At 38.1% G+C, this 25,451-nt stretch overlaps 1 protein-coding gene across 3 annotated transcripts in view; it reads right to left on the reverse strand.

Moving 5' to 3' along the window:
• Nucleotides 1-2,146: 2,146 nt before the first annotated feature.
• LOC124154609 (Kv channel-interacting protein 4-like) overlaps nucleotides 2,147-25,451 on the reverse strand; it is a 195,224-nt gene continuing 171,919 nt past the window's right edge. Inside the window, exons 2-8 of one of the 3 annotated variants that reach the window (XM_046528448.1) lie at nucleotides 9,461-9,661; nucleotides 8,258-8,396; nucleotides 6,810-6,987; nucleotides 5,728-5,790; nucleotides 5,201-5,627; nucleotides 3,723-3,853; nucleotides 2,147-2,432 (exon numbers count right to left, since the gene is read on the reverse strand). In XM_046528448.1, the coding sequence (XP_046384404.1) occupies nucleotides 5,580-5,627; nucleotides 5,728-5,790; nucleotides 6,810-6,987; nucleotides 8,258-8,396; nucleotides 9,461-9,661 (629 nt within the window). In that variant the 3' untranslated portion in view covers nucleotides 2,147-2,432; nucleotides 3,723-3,853; nucleotides 5,201-5,579. Of the gene's footprint in view, nucleotides 2,433-3,722; nucleotides 5,628-5,727; nucleotides 5,791-6,809; nucleotides 6,988-8,257; nucleotides 8,397-9,460; nucleotides 9,662-25,451 lie in introns of all 3 variants that reach the window. The other 2 variants (XM_046528449.1, XM_046528447.1) reach the window with 2 other exon arrangements.

Raw genomic sequence — 25,451 nt, forward strand, 5'->3', positions numbered from 1 at the left:
AAAATCCCCCAAACCACCTGGCCCCTCACCCACTCCTGCCCTTTCCCTTCGAACTTTCCGCGAGAAGGAAGGCCACTGATTGTCCGACTGCTTCCATAATATTGGAGTTGAATTTATGTGAATTGGAGTTCGTTTATATTTTTAGCTCGTTTATTTCGAATGGCAGTTTATTCACTTAAACTTGGCACTCACAATAGTATAAATATCTAAAGGCTGCAATGCAACATATCTCGAAACTTTAAATTACTTAATTTTCCATTTCCCTTATTAAAAATGTATTTTTCAGTGTCATCAATACTTTTCCTCGGCCTTTATAAGTGGCCTTAGATACTTACCTCTACTATTGCTGTATCCACTTCATTCAAGTTGTGCATCAAGTGCCAAATGACGGATTTATAGGCCAATATAAAATTTTGATTCAAACTTTATGGAATTGGGTTGAAAATAATTTTTTTGGTAAAACCTGTTGATTCAAACTAGAGATGTGGTGGAAGAGTTCCAACATAAATGAAAGGGATTCTGCAGGTTACGCTTCAAAACTTTATTCAATTCACTAAATGGTACTTTAATATGCTTTCATATCATTTTCAAGGGTGAACATTATGAGAGAGTATTAGAGAGCTGTACGTTGTGAATGAAGAATTTAAGTGGAACGTGCAAAATCCCTCTCATTTTTTAAATTTATTTTTCTCCTTTGGCCAGGATTTCATACTGTTACTCGATGCTCAATTCAAATTTTTTCCCTTAAGACTGATTCAACAGAGGGAGTCATTTTAGACCAATTGCCATAAAAAGTCTTTTGTAAAAATGTGAAATGATGAGCACAAGGATATTCTATTAAATGAAATTTTTATAGAACGACTTTTTCTATGACATTTTCACATGAAATAAATCCGTACGCAAGACAAAAATTTATTGATTCAATCGCGTTTTATTTAATTTTTACAAGCAAATGATAGAAACCTTGTCTCTGCGCTATCCCGTGGACACGGGTTAGTACACGATTTCGTGAAACAAAACTAGAATGCTCAAAACCGACTTTCTCTCAATCGCGTATTGCTTCAGATAGAAAAAGACTCGTTTGGTTTAGTTATTATGCTACCATGAGAACTTTTCTTTTTCTCGCAGAACAGAATGGGAACATTTATAGAAAAAAGATTGAGAAAACATAAAAGAGACATATCTTTTAGGTGCTAAACGTTTGCTTTACGTTTCTTTGATATTGAAAATTGGTGGTGAATTTTTTGGAAAAAGCAAACTTCGTTGGATGGCGTGTATGAGAAAAAAAAATGAACTAGAATGTCACCAACGATGACAGTTGACATACTGACTGGGATATTGGTAATGATGCATATATTACCATGTATACTTGCCTTAAATCATACGGCACTGGAAGTTCTGCATGAAACCATTATGAGAAAGTGGTAAGAGTCGGAAAATTTAGCAGATGGACTCTATTAGTCTTATTCCCATTAAAGTATGAAGAAATTCTTTCCCGGAAAATTATTTGCGTGAAATCTTCTCATCATTTTCACCGATTTCTTTCGCTGTATATCACCAACGTTCCAACGAATGGCTCTTCAATCACCACAGGCGTGAATGAATAATTTTGAATGGACAGAAAACGCTGAGATGTAACTATGAACAATTACACAATCAGATTACTCTTGATCGGCCGGAAAGATCTTAATGATTCGGATGTAAAGGTGTTATAGCATCAATAGGGACTACCTGATAAAATGGGATAGAGTCAAATTAACCTGCCGTTTCATCAACATCTGATATATGCTTTAAAAGGAGGTCATTGAGATCGGGCTTTATAAAAAATGATATTTATCGAGACGAGGTGTATGAGCATAGGGATGCGTGGAATCACATTTTAAAGAAAATAAAAATTTGATAGAACTCCTTTTTTTCCGAATTACCTAGATATTTCCAGCCGACCAGGAGTAATCTGATTGTTGTAATTGTTTATTAGTAGCTTCATCTCAGCGTTTTTTGTTCAGCAAAAATTATTTTTTCACACTAGATTATAACCGTTGGAAACCTCGAGAAGGCTTCTCTCATAGAATTCTTTCTTAAAAATCACCAAATGACGAGATTAAGGATTTTGTATGAAATTACATAGATACAGAACGAATTTTTTTCAATTAACATTTTAATGCGAAACATGTCCATACACAAGATAAAAGTTTATTGATTCAATAACGTTTTATTAAATTTTACATGTGAATGATATCAACAACTAAACACTCCTACACCGTAGGCATGGTTTACGTTCGCTCGATTGCAACATTCTCAAGAATTTCTCCGTCGTAAAAGAACGGCAACGGTTGATCGCTGGATATGTCCACATGAGTGCAGGCGTAGAGAGAGAGAGAGCAATTTCCATTTGATCCGCATCGTCCCTCTGCGTGGCCACATACCAGCTACTGAAAGAGACAAAAAAAAAATAAGTCGACGAGGGCAGAACCGAAGTAAAATTACACAGCAGCTCCCACACCTTTGAGGTATTTTTATGCCTCGTTCACACAACGACTGTACTGAAGATGGTGATTAAAGCCCTTTATCACCGGAATTTTTTCTCTTATTAGGAATTAATTTCATAGCATTTGGAACTTCTATTTTAAATTTATTATAATGTTCGAATAAATGACCTGTGTCCACATAATCACAGTGGGTGGATAAAGTGGAAATTTCAACATGAAAAACATTCAATAGAATGAAATTTTAATCTCACATTGTAGGTGATATTAGCATCATTATATGAACGAAAACTGAAATTGTACGATTTTAAAAGTACGTTCAGGATGGTTGTGTAGACCAAGTCATGTTTTTCGTGATCATGTGTATACGGTGGGCATTCAAAGGTTAACTTTGTTGACCCTACAATATTTCCAGGTCCGACATAGTTGATGAATTAAGAGAGATATTTTTCTGGACATATAAGTATGGGAATGCGTTTTTCACACGAACAATAACTTAAATAAATGTTAGGTGGAACTTGGTTGGAGCATTTCATTTTTAGTTGCTATAGTCTATTCACTTTATGTCTGCGGGTGAGCTTTCGTGAAAGCCCGGAAAATCTCGGATGGCTTCGCTGATAGGGGAGGGGTAGTATCGAGAGAGAGAGAGGAGGAGTGAACATAACGTTGCCAAATGTACATAGCCGCCCTACCCTGAAAACGTGTTCAGAGTCATAGGTGGCCACAGGTATTTTGGCCCCGGCGCCGAGACAATATACCTACTCTTTTGGAAGGCATTGGGGATAATCCTTTCACAGAAGACCATGACATTGTTAGCTACCCCGCTGAATGGGGCACCGTTGGTGGAAGGCATACGTAGTCACATACAAAGAAAACGCGTGAGGTTTGGCAACACTGCTCCACGAGCAGATTCACGATGTTCACTCGGCGGAGGTCTGAGAGCGACTCACTGAGGCCACGCCTGCTGTTTACTGATTGGCTAAGGCAAAGTCAGGTGCCGAGAAACTTCCCCCCCCCCCTCATCTCCACTTGCTTTGGCCGCACCAGCTCACCCGCAAAGATAAAATGAACAGAGAATAGCGGCTGGTGTCATATAACACCTATGGCCCTTCGGATTGCGAGGTAGTATTTAATTTCAGACGAAAGCGTCCAATGATTCGAGCTCGGTTAACACTCGTTGTGTGAACGGGGTGTAATGAGTGTACTGACATAGGGGACATTTTTGTTGTCACTCACCATGCATCTGAGAACGGAGGAAATCACACTTTCTCCCTTTTGAAAGACGGACGGGCAATAAATGCCGTTCCTTTGCCACAAATCCATGGCCTCGGCAGGTCCACGGATGGATTTAGCTTGGCTACCGATTCCTAAAAGAACAGCGAGTGAAAAGTAGAAGGGCAATGAGATAGGAGAATGAAGGGTTCCCTTTTGGTGAGCTAGAGACCGTTTGATCTTCTTTGCAGATGATCCGATCTGCGCTCCATTTGATAATTTAGTTTGATTAATTTTATTGTTAGTTTTATATTGTAAATTTACTATTAATTCAACTATTTAAATGGAATTATTCAGAAAAAGTTTTTAATAACTTTGCTTATAACTTCTGGGACATGGGCTCTCAACCTATTCCTCGGACCATTTTCGACATGATTGCTTGTCATAAAACGACTCTTACTTAACCTTTCACATCTTAAATCATTCTCATCCATGTTGATCACCTTGTGATTTAAGCGAATAAGCAGATATGCATTACATGGAGGGAAATCTTATTTTGTTTGCTGTTGATATGTAGACAGGATTGACAAATGAGTAAATTTTGGAGTAATGACCAAATTTTGTAGGCATAGGAGTTTATTTTGATGGATGAAATTGGGATAGGGGATATGTTTCATTGGAGGCAGCAGTAAGTGTGTGATATTTAATATTTAGTTGCGATCAAGCGGTAGCTTTAAGCTTGTACAAACACATTTAGGAAAATATTTATTGAGTTCGTAAATCTTTTAAGAAAAAACTCAAAGTCCATTCGGACATTGGACAATTTCATTATTTTTTTTTCATTTTATGGAATGTTTGAGTTAGTGAGAGTTTTTTTTTCGAAGAATTTAACATTCCTCGACGATGCTGTTGCTGCTACAGCAATATGGGATTTGTTTTTATTAGCCTCCCTCTCTAAAAAGTTGAGCCGAAAAGTCTACAAGAGATAAACCTCTTTTTTCCCCCCTAGCGGTCCCGGTAAAAAGATGATTGGAAAAAGGTTGAGTGACCCTAGTCCTAGAAGGAGGGAGTTCACGATGGAAACCCAGCGCCAGCATAGCCTATACTTACTATATAAGAAAGGGATGTAGACAAGGGGGGTTGAAAGAGATATGTGAGGTCTTTAATGGGTGGGAATGCTCTAGAAGTCTCTCGGGAAAAGGACGCGGAAGAAAAACAGCATAATACTGTAAGGTTGTCGGTTAGGGCACAAGGTAGCGAGTGGGTATGAGAAGGCAAAGAGAGGGGGAAGGGGACTTCGAAGAAGTATGTTAGTATCTTTGCTTTTTAGAAGTCGAAGGATCGGGAGAAAGAAGGAGAGTGAGTGGAGAAGGGTCCTCCTCAGTCCACTTCTGGAGACGGAGACTCCTCCATGACTGACTGAGTCGGTTTTAAAATGTATTCGTGGCCTGCCTCTTCGAAGTATTTACACCTTCAATCGTCCTCCCACGTCTTCTTCTCACCTTGATCTCAAGGGCCTTCTTTACGGTCGCCTATGATAGGACCCCCACCTCGGGGCGCGCAATCAACAACCTCTTTGGTCCATCTACGTGAGTCAGAGTCCTTTTTAAATTTTCCCTTTCCCACGCCTCCTCCTGGAGCCAGTCCATCTGCTGCTTCTTCTTCCAACTTCCTTGTTTTCTACATCACCTTCTCCATTCTTCTAGAAGGTCGGTTTCCTTTGCTTCTATTGTTGTTGTCTCCTGGGATTCTTCGAACCGCAATTACTTCTTTGGCTAAGATAAGGTTATTAAAGATGTCTCTCATTTTAATAATATTTCAGTCAATAGAGCACGGAACTTCCGGAGGAAGTCATTTTAAACAATGATAACTATGTACAAATCACCATAGGTCGTCGAATACTTCGAAGGAGCTTCTTATATTTTCATTCTAGAGGGTATGAGAAGAGATTAATGCAAGCATGAAAACATTTCATCAAAATAAGCAATTACTAACATGAACATCAAACCGGAATTAAGAATAGATTTACCGTTGAACAGTAATCAATGAACTCGTCCACAGTTATGACGCCGTCGTGATTTAGGTCTAGCTTCTGTAAATGGAAGAGAGAGGAAAGTAGAGTTTAAAATTACCATTGCTGTGGGTATTATTTCATTTGTCATTAATATTATTATTTCATCCTCTGATATTCTATATTAATTGTTTATAACTTGCTTCTTTTGGTTCAATAGATAATGTTTTTGATTATCTCTTGAATTTTTCAAAACAGAGATCATTTCATGATGAAGTTTAATTAGAGTATCATTCTACTTGTCATCACCGTTTTTATAAGTTAAGGATTATTATAAGGGTGTACTGGATCAGTGCAATATTTGAGGAAAAACGCATATTTTTGAGATATTTGACGATCAGATTATTTAGGGAGTCAAATCCATTTGATCACATGTCCCCATACTGTAGCTGGATACAGAGAGATAAGCGGAATTCAGCGACATAATGGCAAAATTAATTTCCATTTTCGTTTCCAATGGATTCGTCTGTTAAAATATTTGTATTCTTAATTTTGAGTAAAATGATTTTTTTTCTTCCAGGGGAAGCCGGCGATAAATAGGTGTCGCAATAGCAATTAAGCTTGGAAAAGTAGAGGGTACACAAAAAAAGAACAGTTAATCTTTTAACGTGATAAATTGGTATTTAATCGGTAAATATTCATCCCGATAAATGCCTCTAAAAGGAAGCCTATCTGATGATCGACTGGTCTATTTAGGTGGCGGTTCACTCGCTTTAAAAAACCATGCTATCATATCGAAATTGTCATGTCCTATAACGTAGGCCATTGTTTACAATTTTCTGATTACTAAATTTGGTAACTATGCCGTTTATTTTTTAAAAATTATTTTAGAATGTAATGCTTTTTTTATGCAAGAGACTGGGAAATTTTGAGCAGGGTTTACTCTGCTTACTCTGAAAACATCAAGATGATAACATGCGTTCCAAGCGAGTAAACCGCCACAAAAAGAGACCGGTCAAGCAGGGGGTTTGCGACCTCATAATAGTTAGTTATATGAAATTTTATGATGCTTCTCGCGAATAGAAGCTAAGGTTACCTACCTTGAACATTCTGTCCACGTGATCGCTGGGAGATTCTGGCGGTAGCAAGTCGCCGTCCACGCTGTCGCCAGTCCTGTGGTGAGTGCGGTGGTTCTCACCCACTAAGTCGTAAATGGCCGTGACAACCTCTGTGAGTTCCTCCTTCGTGACGTACCCATCATCGTTGACGTCGTAAAGGCTGCGTAATGAGAAATTGGGTTCATTTTACATAACACGTACGATTATTTAGAAATTTTACATTTAACTGACCATTCCTCTCATCTCATTATCGATAAAAGGTATGTATTTCACACGATTAACACATTAGACACCGTACATTGAGCATTCTATCGCTAGAGATGGGAATAAATAATTTTGCCTCAAGTTCTTTCTGCTTATTTCTACTTTCTACTCAAGTTCGCATTTTCTCTACCTCCTATCCCAACTTTGTGCAGTATTTGGGTACTGAATTCAAGGAATATACGATTATTGGCAAAAAAGTGAATATAAAAAAACTAAGTGCAGAATTCGGTGCTATTATGGTGGGTATGAGTTAATTTAGAAACATATTAAATTACAGGATGGAATATCCAAACACATGCTTCTACTATTTACACGGAGGGTTTCAGACACACGTATGCCACACGCGTGTGAACATCACTTGTTTCAGAGTCGGTTGGGCAGTTCCTTTCTCTGGGACTCCACACGCATAGAGGATTTTATTTGGGGGTGTTCGAAGGTTTCGCCTCGGATTTGATTGAACCTGGGACCCTTCCATTAGAAGTCAGAAATCCACTCACACCTACCACAAAAATAAATACTTAGTAGGGATCGCTATCAGGCTTCCCTCTTTGTGTAGATCTCACTGTGGATTTGATATTTTGAAGTACCTTCTCCAAAATGCAATAAAATTCAATATTTTTAATCGCCTCTTATTTTATGTATTTGTATGAGTTATTAATTATATCGGGCTTGTAAAAGATTATAACTATTCAGCCATATTTAGCTTGTTGTGTACTGATTGTACCCTCTAATCCCCATGAAATATCATAGGCCGCTATAGTAAGTAAAAGCATCATGAGGGGGATCCGAAAAACCGATGTTTTGTTCGACTACTGATACAAGTGGTCACAATTGCGTTGAATAATACGTTAAGAGCACGAGTCTAATGTGTTAAAGCGAGATATAATTTTAAGTGCAGAATGGACGAGAAAATTCAATGTGTTAGATAAAAAATATCGAGGTTGAAGAAAGAAGAGTAATTTTCCACTGCTCAAGTTAAAAAAATACTCATTCACACACGTGAGTGACGACGCATTACGTATTTCTACGTCTAAAATGACTACATCTGGGACGAAGTGGATTAAAATCAAAGGAGTAACTGTGAAAAATTCCTCTTGTTTCTTCATAATAAATACAGATTCGGTATAGAAAAAAAACTTGTGCTGATTAAGAATCATAACAATTACCTGAACGCCCATCGGATTCTCTCTTGCAATGAGCCTTTCAGCAGGATGGATAAACTAAGCATTATGTCACTAAACGTAATTGTGCCAGTCTTATTTTTGTCGAGGGCTCTGAATACAAAGTGAGCATATTGGCTGGAATCTGAAACAGAAGTAATATTAAAATCAACATTCCGCTACTTTTCTTTTCACATGTTTGTTAAACATATCATTTTGATGGTTCATCTAAAGAAAATAGTTTTATTTTCTTAGCCATGTGAAATGAAGTGCATATTTTCTGATTCTTTTCTTTTTTGAAAGAATTAAAAATCATCCACGGATGAAAATGAACTTTTAATTCTATTTTCTCTAATTTATTGAGATGATTTGAGAGAAACTGAATACAATGCTATGCATATTTTTAAATATTATTGGCAAAAAGAGGTCCCCATGGTCAAAGTTAGCGTAGGTGTTAATTATTACCTTGACTTTATAATACTCACTATTGAAGTATTCACTTTGAAAAGCGAACCAATATAAATGGGCCAAAATTGGCCTCATAGGAATACCTTAAATGCTATTCCACTCAATTCTTGGCATTCCTGATGAAAGATAATTTTTCATCGCCATAACAGCCAAAAAATCTCAACCGAAGAATTACAAGAATTTTATCATCGTTGGTTAGCAATCGAAGGGTATAAAACTTAATGAATTATTTCAAATTTTTTTGAGGGAAAATATGATTTAAAGCTAAAATAATTGTTAGAATGGTATATTTTTGAGAATTTCGTTTGTAATACCCTTGTTTTAAAATACGTTTTTCTTACCGAGGGAATGTTCATGTGATTTATTGCTATTATTACTACCAGATTCTGATTGATTTTCGTAATCTCTTGACCATAATGTGTGGTATGGCTTGTACATTCGTATTAGGCCAATGATTAATTAAAAGCAACTGGCAATTTTCCACAAATACTTAATTTCAAGATCCAGGTTTCAGTACATTTTCAGTTAAATTGAGTTCATCTTCAGGTGTTTCAGGTGAAGACAATTCAGAATATATTTTAACCAGTCGTGAATTAAGATTGAAGAATTTGTGGAAAATGGGCAGTTGTCTTTAATTTATTAATATGGTAGAATACCACGACATTAAGCCCGTAAAACTCTCTATATCCGTATTGGGTCTACCAGAAATACGATATATGATTAGGCTAGATTGTGTTGTACCTCCTTGAGGGAAGAATTTGGCGTAGATGGCTTTGAAGGTGTCCTCGCTGACCATTCCGGAGGGGCACTCCTGCTTGAAGGCGCGGTACACGAACTGGATCTCTTTCCTGGAGAAGCGCGTCGCTCTCCTGATCGCCTCCAGCCTCTCGGGACGACACCGCGCCGGCTGCAGCATGTCCAACTCCTCTGGGTCCAGCTCAGCTGCAAGGAAAGCGCAGAAATTAGAATACTACACGATTAGGGAAATTGGTGCGAAGGCTTTCACGTTGTGGTAACAATGAATTCTTCTTCATTTCATCCGGGTATTCCACGCGTTGATGATGATCGAGGCAAACATTTCGCCTTCCAGTTCCAGTAGGCGTCTCCAGCAAAATCAACGCGTTGAATACCCGGAAGAATGGAGAATAATTCATACATAAGGATAATATGTATATTCAAATAATTTTGAGAGTTCAGCTGCAACGAAAGCAGAGAAATAGCATCATAGCCGATCTAATAACATAGGTCGAACAAAACCCTCATACGACTGTAGTCTTTTGCTTGTCTTACCTTGCTGCGGCAGATTTTCCCTAGGGATCTCATAAAAAATATAATATTGCAAAATAATTGGTCGTAGTCCTATCAATATGAAATCCCCATTCAAAATCCCTGATTAAAATCACTCCTAGATAGTTACAACGATTTTTTTCCGTCAGTAAAGTACCAACGATGCTGTGTTATAGTAATGATGATAATGCAAAAAAAATTCAAGAGCTATATATCGGCGTCTTATTTAGATGTAAAATCTCTCATCCGAAATCAATGGAGCAACATCTACTTCCAATCTTGTCCGTCTCCTTATAACCCGCTCCATTCACCCCTCCCCGAAAATCTCCTTCGAAACAAGCCTCGGCGACCTATTTCTATTCTCCCTAACACCATCCCTATCCCCTCCTTCCCTCGCAAAACCCTACCACGAAAAGGATTACGTCCTGAGCACAATGCTCGCAAAATAAAGAGGATATCTTTGTTGGGACGGGCCATTGTGGGAAAAAAATATCATGGGTCGAAGATTGGGTTAGGAGAAGAGAATGATGGAAGAGGAATCGTGGAGAAACGAGAGAATGGGGAGGAGATAAAGAGGAGGAGAGGTGTAGGAGTGTAAAAAATACCCTTTTTCTGGCGCCTATGCGCGAGAACACCCTGTGGTTGAATCTGAAATAACTGGGGGGGGGGGTTAAAATGGGGGCTTCCATCCTCGCCCTCACCAAACCCCTTGCCACGCCCCACGGGAAGTTTTCAGGGAAAAATATTTTTTTTGGGGTATATTGCGCTGGTTGTGTTCGGCGGATGAGATCAAGCTGACAGCATAAAATCTCATCTCCGCGTTGTGTAACGTTATGCGGCTCTTTAGTGTTGCTGACGGCAATTTTCTGCTCCCGATGCGACGGATTTTCCGAAAGGATATGGTTTTGCGGGGATGATGCAAAAAGGAAAAGAATTCATCTCCTCGATCTACTGGATCAGTATGCGAAAAGTTTCAAGGTTGGACGGAGAGGGATGTGCAATACTCTTTAAGGTTGTTCCTTTATCGTTTTGAGATTATATAATTCACTGAGCCATTGGACATGAATTTCGCGGTAGGGTGATTGCAAGGTAAAAGGGAATATTTATTTCATAATACCTGAGGGAAGGTGACCCCCAAAAGTTTCCAAATGGTCTAAAAACGTAGTGGGAAAAGGTTAAACTCAGTATGATAATTTTAACATTTTAGTCACTGATGGCAAAGTTGGGTAAAAACATTAACTTCAAGCAAAAAATCGAATTTTTTCTTCCATAAAATGCAACTGACAAATGCATCTGCATTTTTCGAGTAAGGTCCTGGTGATTGTGTTCCCTACCCTCCAGGAATGATTTCAAACCCTTACGCACAGAAACATCTCAACATTTGTTTACAATAGTTTTGTAGAATTGTTTTTTTCCTTTATGTCATTTGATGCATTATACATTTTAATGAAATTGCTGTGTTAGCTGATTCTCCATTCACTCATTCACGGGGTAGTCCCCCGGAAAACCAATCGAACATTGATTTGTTGTGACCACTCTCATTCCATAGTCATTTGTTATGGTAACGTATCATTTTTTAGAACGACGTTTTCCTCCCAGATATTCTTAACGGCTAAGCTCGACAATGCATTTGGACGTGATGTGTACCTTAGTAGACTTTATAACCTCGACTAATTTTGTTTTATTATTACGATTTGCCTGATATATTGTTACAATTTCTGAATTCTGTAGTGGAAAGTAGTTTTTCTATAAACTTATCTTTTTGCTGGGGTAAAGGTATAATTAGTTTGGACACAGTTTCTAATGAAATGATTTTGACTTTTGACATCCACCCCGTGTCTCAGTATTGTAGCATTACTTAGCAGACAAAGCATTATTTTAAATAGTCTATTTTGCACCCAAAATGATTTAACTTTACAGATGAATATGTTGATTTCAGCCATGGAGTACGTATTGTTTCATTTTTATCGTAATTGGTTTATTACAACAGACTGTGTAAAGTCAAATTTCCTTGTTGTAACATGTGTCTCTTTAACGTCGCTGAAAGCAATTGTCCACTGTAAGGTGGATTTTCTGAAAAGATAATGCTGTTGTGCCTTAAATGATATGATTATGACGCTGAAGGGAAGAAAATTCATCTCTAAAATGGAACGCATCAGTATATAGGAATTTTTAGGGTGCGTAGAAAGGAATTCACGACTTTAGGAGATCGTAGAGGAGGTAATTTCAAGGCTTATTTTTCTAAGAGCCTTCAGCCAGAAGAATATTGGATCATAAATATACGTTATCATGATCTAATATCGAAATAAATATGATGGAGCGGTTATTTTTCCCCAAGAATTTCTGGATGGCGCACTATTCAGGGTAAAATCTAGTATCTTTATATCTTTTTATTTTTACTGCCGTATTTCGTATGTATTTTTAAAAAATCCTGCGTTCGAATAACAAATTTAATATCTCATGAAATAACTGTGAATGTTTACTTTTAAGCTACCAAATATCGTAGAGCTTCGATTTTTTGTGTAAGACCAATAGGGAAAAATACTTTAGTTCTCGAATATACTATATTTTGTCTTCGTATTCACATTATATTTCTCATCTTATATTTTGTCTTCGTATATTAATAGGTGTATGCATAGTTTCCTGCGAGAAAATTATGCTGCTTATCCTAATAAGTTTTTGCTACAGACACTCTCAGATTAAATTTTTTGCTGAGATGTAAGTGAAGTCCGTGTGTAAGTATATTCATAATGGTCACGAACTAATACTACTGAAACAGAGAAATATTTGACGAACACTTTCATAAAATTGGAAATGACTATGGCCAGATGTCAGATGATAGCCAACAAATAGAAAACTAAAATATTAGTCTCCCACGCAAAAGAGGAGACTGGGCCTAACTTTTAAAAAGGGAAGCAAAAGCTTGACGAGGTGAAGTTATACCACCCAGACAGCCGATTTTCCAGCGATGGGAGAAGCAATTAAGAAATTACATGTAGGATAGCTCAGGCGAAGTGGGCTGTCTACAAAAATTTAAATCTACTTATAGCTCATAATACAAGCATAAAAGTAAGGTACAATTAATCAGATACTATACATGGAGCATGTTTCTTTACAGAAGGGGGGCTTAGAATTTGACTGCAGCAGAAAAGTCAAGAGTGAAAACATTCAAAATATTGTGTTACTGAAGAATGATGAAGATAAAATGGATAGACCGGGTAAGTAATGAGGAAGTGTTAAGAAGAGTGGGAGAAAAGAGGTCTTTTAAAAACTTAGTGAAAAGACGGGGTAACTTAGTTGCCCACATCATGATCACTTGTACTAAAGAGTGGACTTTTGACGTCAATAACATGTTCGGTAAAATCCATCCCGAGGTTCTCTTTAAGAAGTTTGCTTGGTGGTGCTAGTGACTAGTACGGTAATCGAGAAATCCCGGTTATGCCAAATATTTTTTCATGTCGAAATTCATCCTTGGTATACATAAATTTGCATCCGTGCGCGTGACTGCGTACAAATTCACTTGTTTCATGCAGTGCTTTGTATCATGAGTTTAGGTAAATAAAAAAATAAAGTTTGCCACTGAGCATGGACAAAATTACTCCAACTCAAGCGAGTCGAATCAAAATATGTTTCGGATATACAAAATCAACGTGAGTCTGAGATCTGACCACCGACGTAGAGTGAGGACTAAATATTTGAGTAGCCTCTGGAATACATTACATTCTTCTAAACCAGTGTCGTGCCTCATGACAGGATTAAAGGGTTGAAGTTTGGCGATATACAAGGGAGAAGATACCGTTTGTGCATAAATCCGCTCTCCGATGACTCCTTTGCGGATCAAGGGAATATTCTTGCGTGATAATCGGTTTCAGACTCACTCCTCTTTTCTCCATCGCCACTGTAAACTTCTTCGCGGGCGGTGTGATGGTGATGGGGCTTATTCCGCTGCTTCAGATCACCGCACTTTCTCCTTGATGTCGACGAGAATAACTGCGCCCTTTCGACTCGGATGTCAAAAAAGAGGAAGGGCACGCTGCGAAGGCGGATCTCTTTAACTCTTGAAAACGCTCCTAACGGTCTGGGAGGAAATTGGATTCAAAGGATGGAATATAGTCTTTTCGAAAATGGCGGCGGTCTCGCGATTTTAAAAATATTTCATTGACCAAGTCGTTCTTTATTATAGGCAATGGAAAACTATGTTACAGAGGAAGGTACCAAAGTGCCACCACCACTCTTTCAAAATTCGCAGTGTGATAGGAAATGGCACTTTTTGCTCAAGCTTCCAACGGGTTTTCGAGCTATTATCGATAGGTGGCACAAGAAATGCGAACCACTTTACGACAATACGGAAATACAATGGAAATATATCCCATCTTCCTCGAACTTATCACAAAAAAAGAGTCTTCATAAATGTGAATTGGGGATTATTGACATAGTATGACGATATTAGTTTATAAAGGGTTGCATACACACAGGAATTTCACAGGCAATTCTATCAATAATACCTCGCAATCCATGGGCCAATTGACGTTTGAGAAAACACAGTGATGTCTTAAAATGCCATTGTTAATCAAACTGCAACGTTTGAAAGTGGCAAATCCACACTCGAAAACTTATGTACCCAAGTCGGTTGCATTTGAAATATAAAATTTGGAATTTTGAAATTTAAATTTGGGCGAAGTTAGCGCCACTTTTATGGAACCTGAGTTGTGTACATTGAACATAAGTTCTATTTTATTGTAAATGTAGCGTATTTCCGTCAACTTAAGCGTGAAACGATTATTTTTATATGAACAAGTAAATGGTCATAGCACCGGAAATCAGAAGTTAAAATTTGATGTTAAAAATTTAATGTGCTCTCGGATCTTTGAAATAAATGAAAACCATCCGCTAAATTTGAAATTTAAAAATCAATTGATCAGCCATAACGAATTCATTTAAATGAATTTTTAGGGCATTGATTTTAATTAAAATAATTTTTAATAAAATTAGATATCCGGTTTGTATCTAGAAAGAGCTAATTACGAGTTGAATCTGCTATACTTAGTCAAAACTCATAAAACTTATCTCACTAAATTGAAAGATCGTATACACTCATAACTAAAAATTGTAGAGCACTCATTGATTTTATTTTTGATAGGTATGAAAATTACGCTATAATGGTTACTTTTCTTAATTTCCTGGGAGTTAATTTTTATTTTGCGAGACTTTTCTTGCCAAGGCTGTGAAATCTCTGTCACACTCATGTGGAGATGGTAATTACAAAAGTAATGGGTAATTTTCATTCCAAATGGTCGGCGAAGTAAAACCAAAGGTCAAGCGGCAAAAAAATGATACTGGCGAATATCGCGATTCCGCCGTATTTGTCTTAACTATTGTTCAACAAAGTAAATCAAACATTTTGGATTCTTTGACGCTACTCTGATCGTGTTCTTAATAACTAGGTTGTTCAGCATGTCCTCTTGGAATTTGCTGCATGGAACGTGAACAATTTATCCCTTAATTTCATGATGCCGATTTTGTATATTGGAGGCCTATGATGTGAGACCAGTGGAAAATCTGACGTTACTAGCTGCTGTAACTAAAGCTCCTAAATTTTAGACGGAGACGGAGTTTACAGTAATTGCGATTGAAATAATTCCCCTGAATCGGGAATGGAACCACTTAACTTCGATCTCGGGCCTTAGCCGAGTACTCATGCGTGAACAGCCGATTTGATTGGTTTCATTTCATTTGGTAGCATTATAACCTCCGTTAACAGCCGACTATCACAGTTATAAATCGAAAACAATCAGGGAGCCTGATAGCTTATGTGAGAGTGTTTGCTGGGGTCGGTGTTGTTAATCGCCTAATCGGGGTGTCGCATGGGAGACGCGCCAAAGCCAGCGACACATGTGATGAGGGGTAAAGGGAAGAGGGGGCGGGTGAAGGGATGGATTTTATGAGGGTGCGACATCAGAGGGAGAGAAGAGGGTTGGAGGAGATGAATTGTTGAGGTGACGGGCCAAGGAAGGAACTGTCTCTCGGAGGTTGATGGGCATTTTGAGCAGATACGCTGTCAGATTTAGAATTCCCGAGCGTCTTGAGGGTAATTCTACTTGGAAGTCCGTCGCATCTTTCTTAACGCTATGACAGTGTAGGGGATTAATTGCCGTAATAAAAATATTATTTTTGTCTGATCTGAACGAGTATCTTCTATATCATTTCTACAATATAGATACCTTTTTCTCAACTTATACGCAACCAAACTCTACAAATGCGCTACCAAAATGCACAGAATTTATCAGAGAACATGCGACGGTATACCTTACTTTCTATATATTGCTATTGTTTCCTAAAATTGGTTTTTAAATAATTAAGAAAAAAACCGGTAAATATTCCTGACGTTAACGATGCACAAACTGATACATTTGTTCATTTGCAGCAATATCTCGCATTCTTTAAATAGTTTTTTTTTCAAAATGCGGATGATTCCACATTCAAGTCTCCTGTTGATACGTAAGTATGAGTCATCATGTGCGTTTAACAGAGGATAGTGTAATTACTTCCAATGTTGTGTTTAAAGAGGTCCTCTGACCTCAATTTGTGCATAAGACCCTGCCTTTTTTTCTAAATTTTAAAATTATAAACGCGCCTATCCCTCCGTGGACCTGCATTGAAAAGAACGGGGCAAGCCCGCTGGAAGCGGGCGCATCACGCTCGTTTATATTTATTCTCGTTAGGGTATGTTTGCACGGAGTATTTTGCAGGTTACCCCGGAATATCTCCACTTGTGCCTACTTCTTCAATGAAAAATATGCGTACTCTTTTTCATTGTATCTATAAATCCTATTATCTTCCTTCTCTTACCTTGGTTTCCCAATTCTCTTTCCTCTATCACGCGTTTCAGCATCCCCTCTCCACTCAGTCCTCGCTCCGTCCGAACCTTATATCTCTTCTGAATCTCATTTAGAAAATTCTTCTTCTCCCTTATCACATCCAGCACTTCGTCGTTTCTTCTCCCCTCCGTCCTCTACACCTTCTCCATTCTTCTCCACACTCACACCTGGTAGGCCTCCAGTCTTTCCACGTACACCTTACGAAGTGTCCACTTTTCCCCACCGTAAAGCGCTACACTCTAGATAGGCTCTTCACTAGCCTTTTCCTTAAACTATTACCTGATGATCCTGTCATCAGCTCTTTCCTGTTCATGAACGCCTTCTTTCCACACGCAATACTTTTCCTAATATCCTTACTGCCGTGCCAAATTTCCTCTTCTTTGCTGCCCAAAGTGTTTCCTTGAGTATGGGCAATTGAATAACATTATTTGATCGAACCTTTCTTAAGTTAAATACACTTGATCCTTATAGGCTTTATTTTTTGTGCTTGGTGCTTTGTTGCCATGGGCAGCTTTGAGTTTCGCAAAACGGAATGATAAGTTACAATGATCAGTATGACTGAGGAAAAAATTCAAACACGCGGTTAGTTTTGTCTACTAGAATGTTTTTGTCTTCAAAATAGTCACTATTGGATATTATGCACTTGTCCCAGTGCTTCTACCAATCCTTGAAACACTTCTCAAAATCGATCTTCGAGATAGCCTTTAGCTCGGTCAGCGATTTATTTTAATGTCATCTATACTTGTAATACGACGGTTCTTTAAGGTTATTTTTTGTTTTTGGAAGCAGTAAAAAGTCACTCAAAGCCATGTCAGGCTAATATGGAGCCTAGGGCATCGTTACAGTTTTTTTTGGCCAAAAATTGACGAACAAGCAATGCAGTGTGAGCCGAAAATCTCCGAACTCATAAAAACATGTCTAACGTTAGCGGCTGCCACAAGACAAAGTAATGAATGAATACTTCTGAAAATGTTTAAAGAAATCATACTTCAGGGGCATGTATGCCAGCACAATAAAAAAGAAATCGAGAGTCGGACTATCCAAACTGAAGAGAAATTAAAAAGAACCTTTTGCCGCCATTTTATGAACACACCTCGTACTTCTATCAATAAGTTTTAATGCAAGTGAATTAGGTTTGAAAGAAATGCGTCACTGCTGCAGCGCCCGCATAAGACACATGCATTGCATTAAACTTCATCTTTCCCTCAGTTCCTTTCCCTCAATGCCACATTCTCTTATGCTACAATTTTTTTATCGTTCGGGCGGTCCTTGTTGCGTTCCCTCGAGTGTTCCGTCAATACCTTGACACGGGGTAAAGTAAGCGCGGAACCGAGACGGAAACAAAAGAGGGAAGAATGGCGAACGTCGGAAAGTTGAGGAGCGACAGACTGATGGAGTTGAGGGCGACCCTAAGTTTGCCGAAACGAGAGAATACTCCAACCCCAGGGGCATTCGTTTCATTTTTTTCTCCCGCGGAAATTCAGAAATTTTCAACGGGAAAGTCGATTTTTCCCCACCCATTAATGGCAAGATCGTGGGTTTTTTTTTGAGCGCGGAGTGATTTATTTTTTCCCTCTCTTCCGGAGGGTTAAAGTGTGTGGAGTGGACGAGGAAGTGAAATCGGTTAAGACTTCCATTTATTTTCTTCCATTATGTTTTTTTTAAATCGATACATATTTTTTTGGAGTAAATTATTTTATTTTTATTTTTTTTCACCCGTCGCTTAGTGATAAAAACGTTCGCATTGTGTTGTTTCATTTTTTTTCTTCACCCATTCCATTGCTGCGACGGGAAGTGAAGTAAGTAATGAGGCGAGGAAGTGAGAAACTTTGAGGGCAGGTCAATACCTCTCTTCGTTTAGGCTCTGCCCAGGAGGAGATTTTCATGCTCTAGCACCCTTTTAATGGAAATCAATGAATGGTTCCTTTGGCAGCGGAAGGAAGCAAGTCCACGAACATCGTGGGACAAAGCTCACCTTTTTTGGAACTCAGTGCTTTAACTTCTAAGTGAAAGGTCAGGCCGTAGCAATATAGCCCGGGTCAATTATAATACTTGTACATTTTCCTTAATTTCCTATTGTTTTCCCTATTATGACGAACCAACTTCTTGGGATGAAGTTCATCTCTTTTGGAACTCAATGTTTTAGCTCCTAAACAAAAGGTCAGACCGCAGTAATATAGTCTTGACCAATGAGAACACTTATCTCTCATCTAAAATTTCCTATGGGCTACCTACTCTTGAAATACAATAGAGATCGGCAATAATATCAATGATATATCCGGAAGATTTGGAAATTCACGCAAGTTTGTGTACTTGCCCCACCGCTAGATCCGTTTTCAGCTTTCTTGTGGTTTGCAAAAGACATTTTATCAACCATAATGAAGGTCAAAAATGTGGCAACTGTTGCAAAGAGAAAAATATGGAAAAATAGAATAATAAATTATATGAAAAATAAAATGTAAATAAAATATAGCTAGAGATATTAAGTCATGTTCTTATAAAGTACGCATATTTTTGGATGATTAGATGTAGAGAGGAGCGGGTGAGCATTTTGAAGAGTAGACCGAATGTGTGAATATTGATACCTAGAAGTGAACTCGTACGGAATGTTTACAGACTTAATGATATATAACTATACGCACAGTCTTCTATTTGAAAAATCCCATAATCAGTCATTGCTTGGAAAAATAGCTTTTCAAAACCTTTTAAAACAATTCTTTCACATTGATTGAGATACCTAATAGGCAGTTGTAGATAATTTATCGTTAATAATTTTCACTAATAAATGAAGAGACTATTTTCACGCGTTTGTGAGCAACGTCTCTCTGGCCTTTGTTCCGGTAAAACATTTTATCGTTGACAACGTTTCGAAGAGCGCGTTGCTCATCATCGTCAGATCAGTTTGATGCAGGTTTCGAACTACCGGGCTTATATGGGCTCAATAGACGCTTTGGAGAGCATTGCATCAAAAGATAGATCTACTTACAGTTGAAAATTGAAGCATTTTAAACTGGTTCCTTACTTCTAAATTTAAAAAAATTTATAAGCAAGGAAACAGTGTATCAGAACTTGCATAGTGGGTATGCTTCTATACGGAAGTGAGACATGGACAATGATAACCGCCAAGATATCAAGGGTAGAGGCCTTCGAAACGTGTTGCTACAGAAGAATGATGAGGATCAAATGGATTGACCAAGTAAGTAATGAGGATGTTCTATGGAGAGTAGGAGAGAAGAGAAGCCTCATGAAAACCTTGACAAGCTTATAGGCTATATCTTGAGACATGATGACCTGATGAAGACAATCGTTTAGGGACAAGTAGTTTGCAAGAAATGAAAAGAAAGACCTCGAATGAAATATGTGGAGCAGGTAAAAACGGATGTGGAAGAGAGGAAATACGTGGGTGTGAAAAGATTAGCTGAAAGGGAAATCGAGTGGAGAGATGGGTTAAACCAATCCTAAGGAGTGATGATGATGATAAGATGCCTCCACCAATCACATTCGGCCTGACTCATGGGCATATAAATCATATACAATCCCGTTTGTTTGATCCCTGCATCCGACTGACCTGAAGACGATGAGCAACGTGCCTCCCTTTGCGATCTTTAACCCGGACGGAAGTCCGAGAGACGTTTATTCCAATTTTAACTAAAACTGTCAGAATTTATTTTGCGAGGTGAGAAAAAAATTTAAATAAATCCAGGCGAAGTTCTCGTTTCCAGCTGTCGTAAAAACTCCAGAAATGGTTCGGTACGCTCAGGTACTTAAGACACTCTTACGAGGAAGGAGATATTTTTTCTCGTGGATGATTGGTATTTGAGCGGAACAAAACCTCACTCGAACCGCCTTAAGAGTGTAGGCAGTGAAGGTGGAGTCGGGGGATAGGAGAAGAAGAGGGAAAGAGATACGATGATGATGGGGAGGCGAGGGTTATTATCGGAGGGATTTTTTGGGGATGGGGCGAAGGAATTTGGGGAAGCAAAGGGATGAATGATTAATAGGTTGAAACGAGGTGAGGGATTATTTCCCTCGGATCAACGTCGAAGTTTTTCAATTCCGGATGTCGTGTCCGCGGGATGTTCAGGATGGATTGCTTGTAAATTCCTTCCTCCCCAAAGAATAAATTTACGAAGTGGTCTATCCTAAATATCGGGCCGTGATGAAGCATTTTAAGCTAATTACATAAGGTTTTAAAAATTTTGGTCCATTAAATTGACGGACTCATCTCTGGTATGTTTGGTTTCCCGCAGGATTAAGAGCACTTCTCTGTTAAAAATAAAAAGGGAAATAAAGTACCTTTGCCAGTTTATTCAATCCTCTGGTTGCATTCTCCAATATTTACTCTTCCTGTGTTGCTTAAGTCCTTAATCAAGTGACCTTTTACAGGCTATTTTTCATTAATGATATGGAAAAGAATCTTCTTCTTCAAAATTGGGACGTTGTTCAATGTCGATACGCAAATAATATTATCAGCAGTGTAATGATTTTTCTATACTGGAAAGACACGTATCACCATGGATCAATACTGTTTCATGCTTAAAATGATTAGATAACAGGATAGAGTGACGTTTACAATATTTATCCCAGATAATCATCTAATTCGTAACTGCCAAAAAAGAAATGTTCCTTTATCTCTCCCGTCCTGTTTTACTGGCCATTTCCATAGCCATTGGGGGCATAGATAGATATATCCTGAGCTCATCTCTAGATATTATTCTAATAAGTTTCTAAAACTTATTTGAGATTAAATTTTGAGTGCTCTCAAATAAAAGGTCCATTAGTATTTTGATACATCTAATCTATGACAAGTAGTTGACTTGTATAAGGTCAGGTCCCTCGTTACAGGTCGATTTCATTATCCATCCCTGTATGCGCTATCGTTTCATCTCGACTTCTGTCTACCACCACCCCCTGCGGCCTCCTGTACTTCCAAGAATGTAGTTTATCTTATTCAATGTCAACACAGTCCCTCCTTTTATATAGGCAAATCCTCAACTCCACTTAACCTAAGGATCAATAACCACAGGGCATCATGCACTTTCTCTCACTTTGCGTCCCTCCCGGTGGCGAAGCATGCGGCTACTCATCAGCGTCAATTCAATGATTGTTACATTGTATCAGTTGTGGCCTCCCATCCCTCCAAAGACCACCCACTCAAACTTAATTCCATCGAATTAATCTACACATGGCTATTTAAAGCATTTCTTCCTCCCGGCTTAAATAGATATTAAACGATAATCCCTTAATTGCCACAGCATACTCTTCCCCCCCCCCTTTGGACCCTACCTCCCCACTATTTCCCCTTCCCTCAGCTATCTTTCATCCTTTACCTACAGTCTCCTACCTAACTCTGCGGAATATATATTGACGTTTTGTGTATTATCTCATCTTTTTAGAGTATCTCGTGTTTCTGAGCAGCTGTTATAGTGGTGGCTCTCCATCGCTAACGTGCTCTGTGTTGAGTTCATTGAAGAGGGGGAAAATTGCTCCTCCTGCGTGGCAACGGATTCGATGCCAACAATGTCCACGTCTGCATTAGCTTCGATGCGTACCAGCTTTAAAATTGTGCGTCTATTTTTTACTTGTATTGAGAGAGGGCTTAGATGATTATGATGATTCTTGCTACTTATTTGTGATTTCTAAGAGCTTTATGCATCACTGAAGGTGATAGAATATCAGCAGACACCCCTGGTGGATGGCGGACCAAAAATTATAAAATATAAACAATATACGGGTATGAACTATTAAGACAACAAAATGACTAGTTTCTTTCTCCCAAATTATCTCATCGCGTAATCAATCGCATATAGAACCCAAAAGACGTGAAGTAAATAGTTTCGCAAGCTTCTACGTAACCTTGCGGTATCCTTATGATATCCTTTTCTCCGGATGAGAACCGCAGCCAATAGAAGAGGGAAAAAAATTAGGTCCCTATGTATAATTCGATGCACCTTTAGTTAATGTGTCCACCGAAAATTGCTTGCGTGTGTCAATGTATTCTTATGACCGGTCGCCTAGTAAATGTGTGAGATATGTCATTTTAACTGAATGAAAATATCAGGTTGTAAGTACAAAACTAAGACGAGAATAAAATAAAAAAAGAATAAATTTTTCAACTCTCCAAGGACTTTGTAGGGCACCTGAAAATGGGAATATGCTTCAAAAAAATCCTAGATGTGTATGTTCCCGGTCACCTTGATGTGGGGCACCACCTTGGTGTTTGCCCCCATTCACCTGTGTATGGGCGTAATTCTCAGAGTAGTATGCTTCGTGACTCACGTTAATGCGCTGCGTGAATATTTGCTTTGCGGTATAGAGGCCACTGATATGATCGTATCCGTTCTATTGGCTTGGGTGAAATCATCAGGGGAAATCATTGGTAGCATTCGGAATTCAGCTCTATTTTGGTGGTACCACTATCTCATTACTGCTGATGCCGGCTTTGCTCGAAAGGGTATTCTATATTATTCCCGAGGTATTCCCTTTTGAATATTATGCCACTTCGATGGAATATGCTCGCAATTTCCGGGTTCAATAGTTCGACCATCTCAGTTTCGCTCTGCAAGTGATGGTGAAGGTGTTTTGCAAGAGAAAGCTTTCATCCAAATTCATTTCACTCTGCATTCAATACGCTTTGTTGACTTAAAATTCCAATGTATGGACGCCATGTCGGTTGCTTATATCAGATATTTACAGCTTTATTCTCAATAAATATGTACATCACGACGAAAATTTGCTCTATGAACTAATGAAATACTAAACCAAGCATCATCAACTGAAATGAGCCTATGTCATTTGCTTAGCATCCATTAAAACTTAACTAATAAATATAATTTTATCCAAAGAAAATTTAATTTAATTAATTTATATTAACTATAAAATTGTGCTTCATTTTTTTGAGACTGAAATTCGAATGTACATTATTAATATTCAAAAGAAAAAAAATGTTTTTCCGCTTTTAAGTTTTTTCTACCCCCTACTTTTCTTTACGGCCTGGTGTTGAAAGTTAGAGCTTAAAGAATTACCCAGGCCTCATTTTTGATTTCTATAATTAGTTTATCTTGAATTTCATTTCCTTTCGAGATTGTTTAAATGGATAAAAGTTGTTCATTTTAACGGTTATTTTGTACTGTGGGCCGGCTCAAACGTGTAAGTCAATTTTCGCGAAAATACGAGTCTATTGCAAGAAAGCTAACTATCACTTAATTATTTGAACGTGGTATTTGTATTAAGAAAGCACCCGCAACTCATATAGTTTAGCAGGATTCGACCCAAGTATCTTTTCGGCGCAGAGGCTATAACTGCGCCGAAGTTATGCGTAAAACTAAAAGAAAATCCCTAGTGTTAAATTTTTAATCTCATGATCGTCTTTTATTTTTTCATCTCTTCAAATTATAGGAGAGTTTGTTTGTTTTTCCTTTGGATTAAATTTCCCTTGACGCTGCATAACGAAATATTTTTATACTCGGCACAAAGCGTTCAGTTTTAGCAATGGAGGGCCACTTAATTTTATTTTCTCAGAAGATCTATTGGTTATCAATGGGATATATATTTCCAATTCGGAGGTATGATTTGCTGTATTCGAATTTGGTCGAAATACTTTAACACTAATGCTTAAGAAGGCGATCGATACAGTTCCTAGCACTGATAAGGTGTGGTTTTCTTTCTCTTCTCCCCTTCCAATTCATTCCCAGTTACCTTTCCTTTTCCCAATCAAAACCAAACATAGTGAAAAGCGAGAGCTTGAGGATTATTGGTAGAGGTGGAATTTTCTACGAAATTGCCTTAATTCACATATGATGATGCTCTAAAAGGTGAAAATCAATCGAAGGGCAATGGCTCTATTTGTAAGGAATAAATTTTAATCGAGCATATATTTTACCCGATAATCTTGATTTGTAAAATTAACGGATCGTGGAAGACATAAGATGCATTTAAGTTGTCAGCGAATATTAAAGAAAAACTAAAAATTTAATTTTTAGCCTTTTTAACCTCATTTCAAGCGGTAAATTTGATGATATGCAATGAAGAAGATATATTTTGCTTCTTCCGGAAAAAGGATATATTGCGTAAAAATGCAACCATTGGGAAAATACTTTCTTTATTCATATGCTATTTCAAATGTTGTTTTAAAAATGATTATTGACGTTACGAAATGAATAAACAATGCGTAACTAGGAATAGTTAATATTGCCGTTAATAAGTCACAGATTTCTACTCATTTATGAGCATTTCATGATGCATCATGAATATGCCGGTGATTTTAACGTGCAGTTCTCTCGATCTTACATCGCCTTCAAGTTAAAAATGCGGCTAATATGGGAATCAGTAATTCGTAGTTACGGACACCAAAAATGTACCGCAGCTGACCACATTAAATCATTACCCTCCTTAAATGACTTCTCAAGTGTGAGTGCATTTGTCAGCTTCACTCCACGTCGTGAATACGGTGCGGAGCAAGGTCATTTGAATCGCTTCAACAAAAGGAAGGATATGTGTCATAGCACTCTCCGGGATCGGCGCTTGGGGATGTGTCGCCATGGAAACAAGGGACATTTCTGCTTGTG

The sequence above is a fragment of the Ischnura elegans genome, chromosome 2 (assembly GCF_921293095.1).
Source record: "Ischnura elegans chromosome 2, ioIscEleg1.1, whole genome shotgun sequence".
NCBI classification, from domain to species: domain Eukaryota; kingdom Metazoa; phylum Arthropoda; class Insecta; order Odonata; family Coenagrionidae; genus Ischnura; species Ischnura elegans.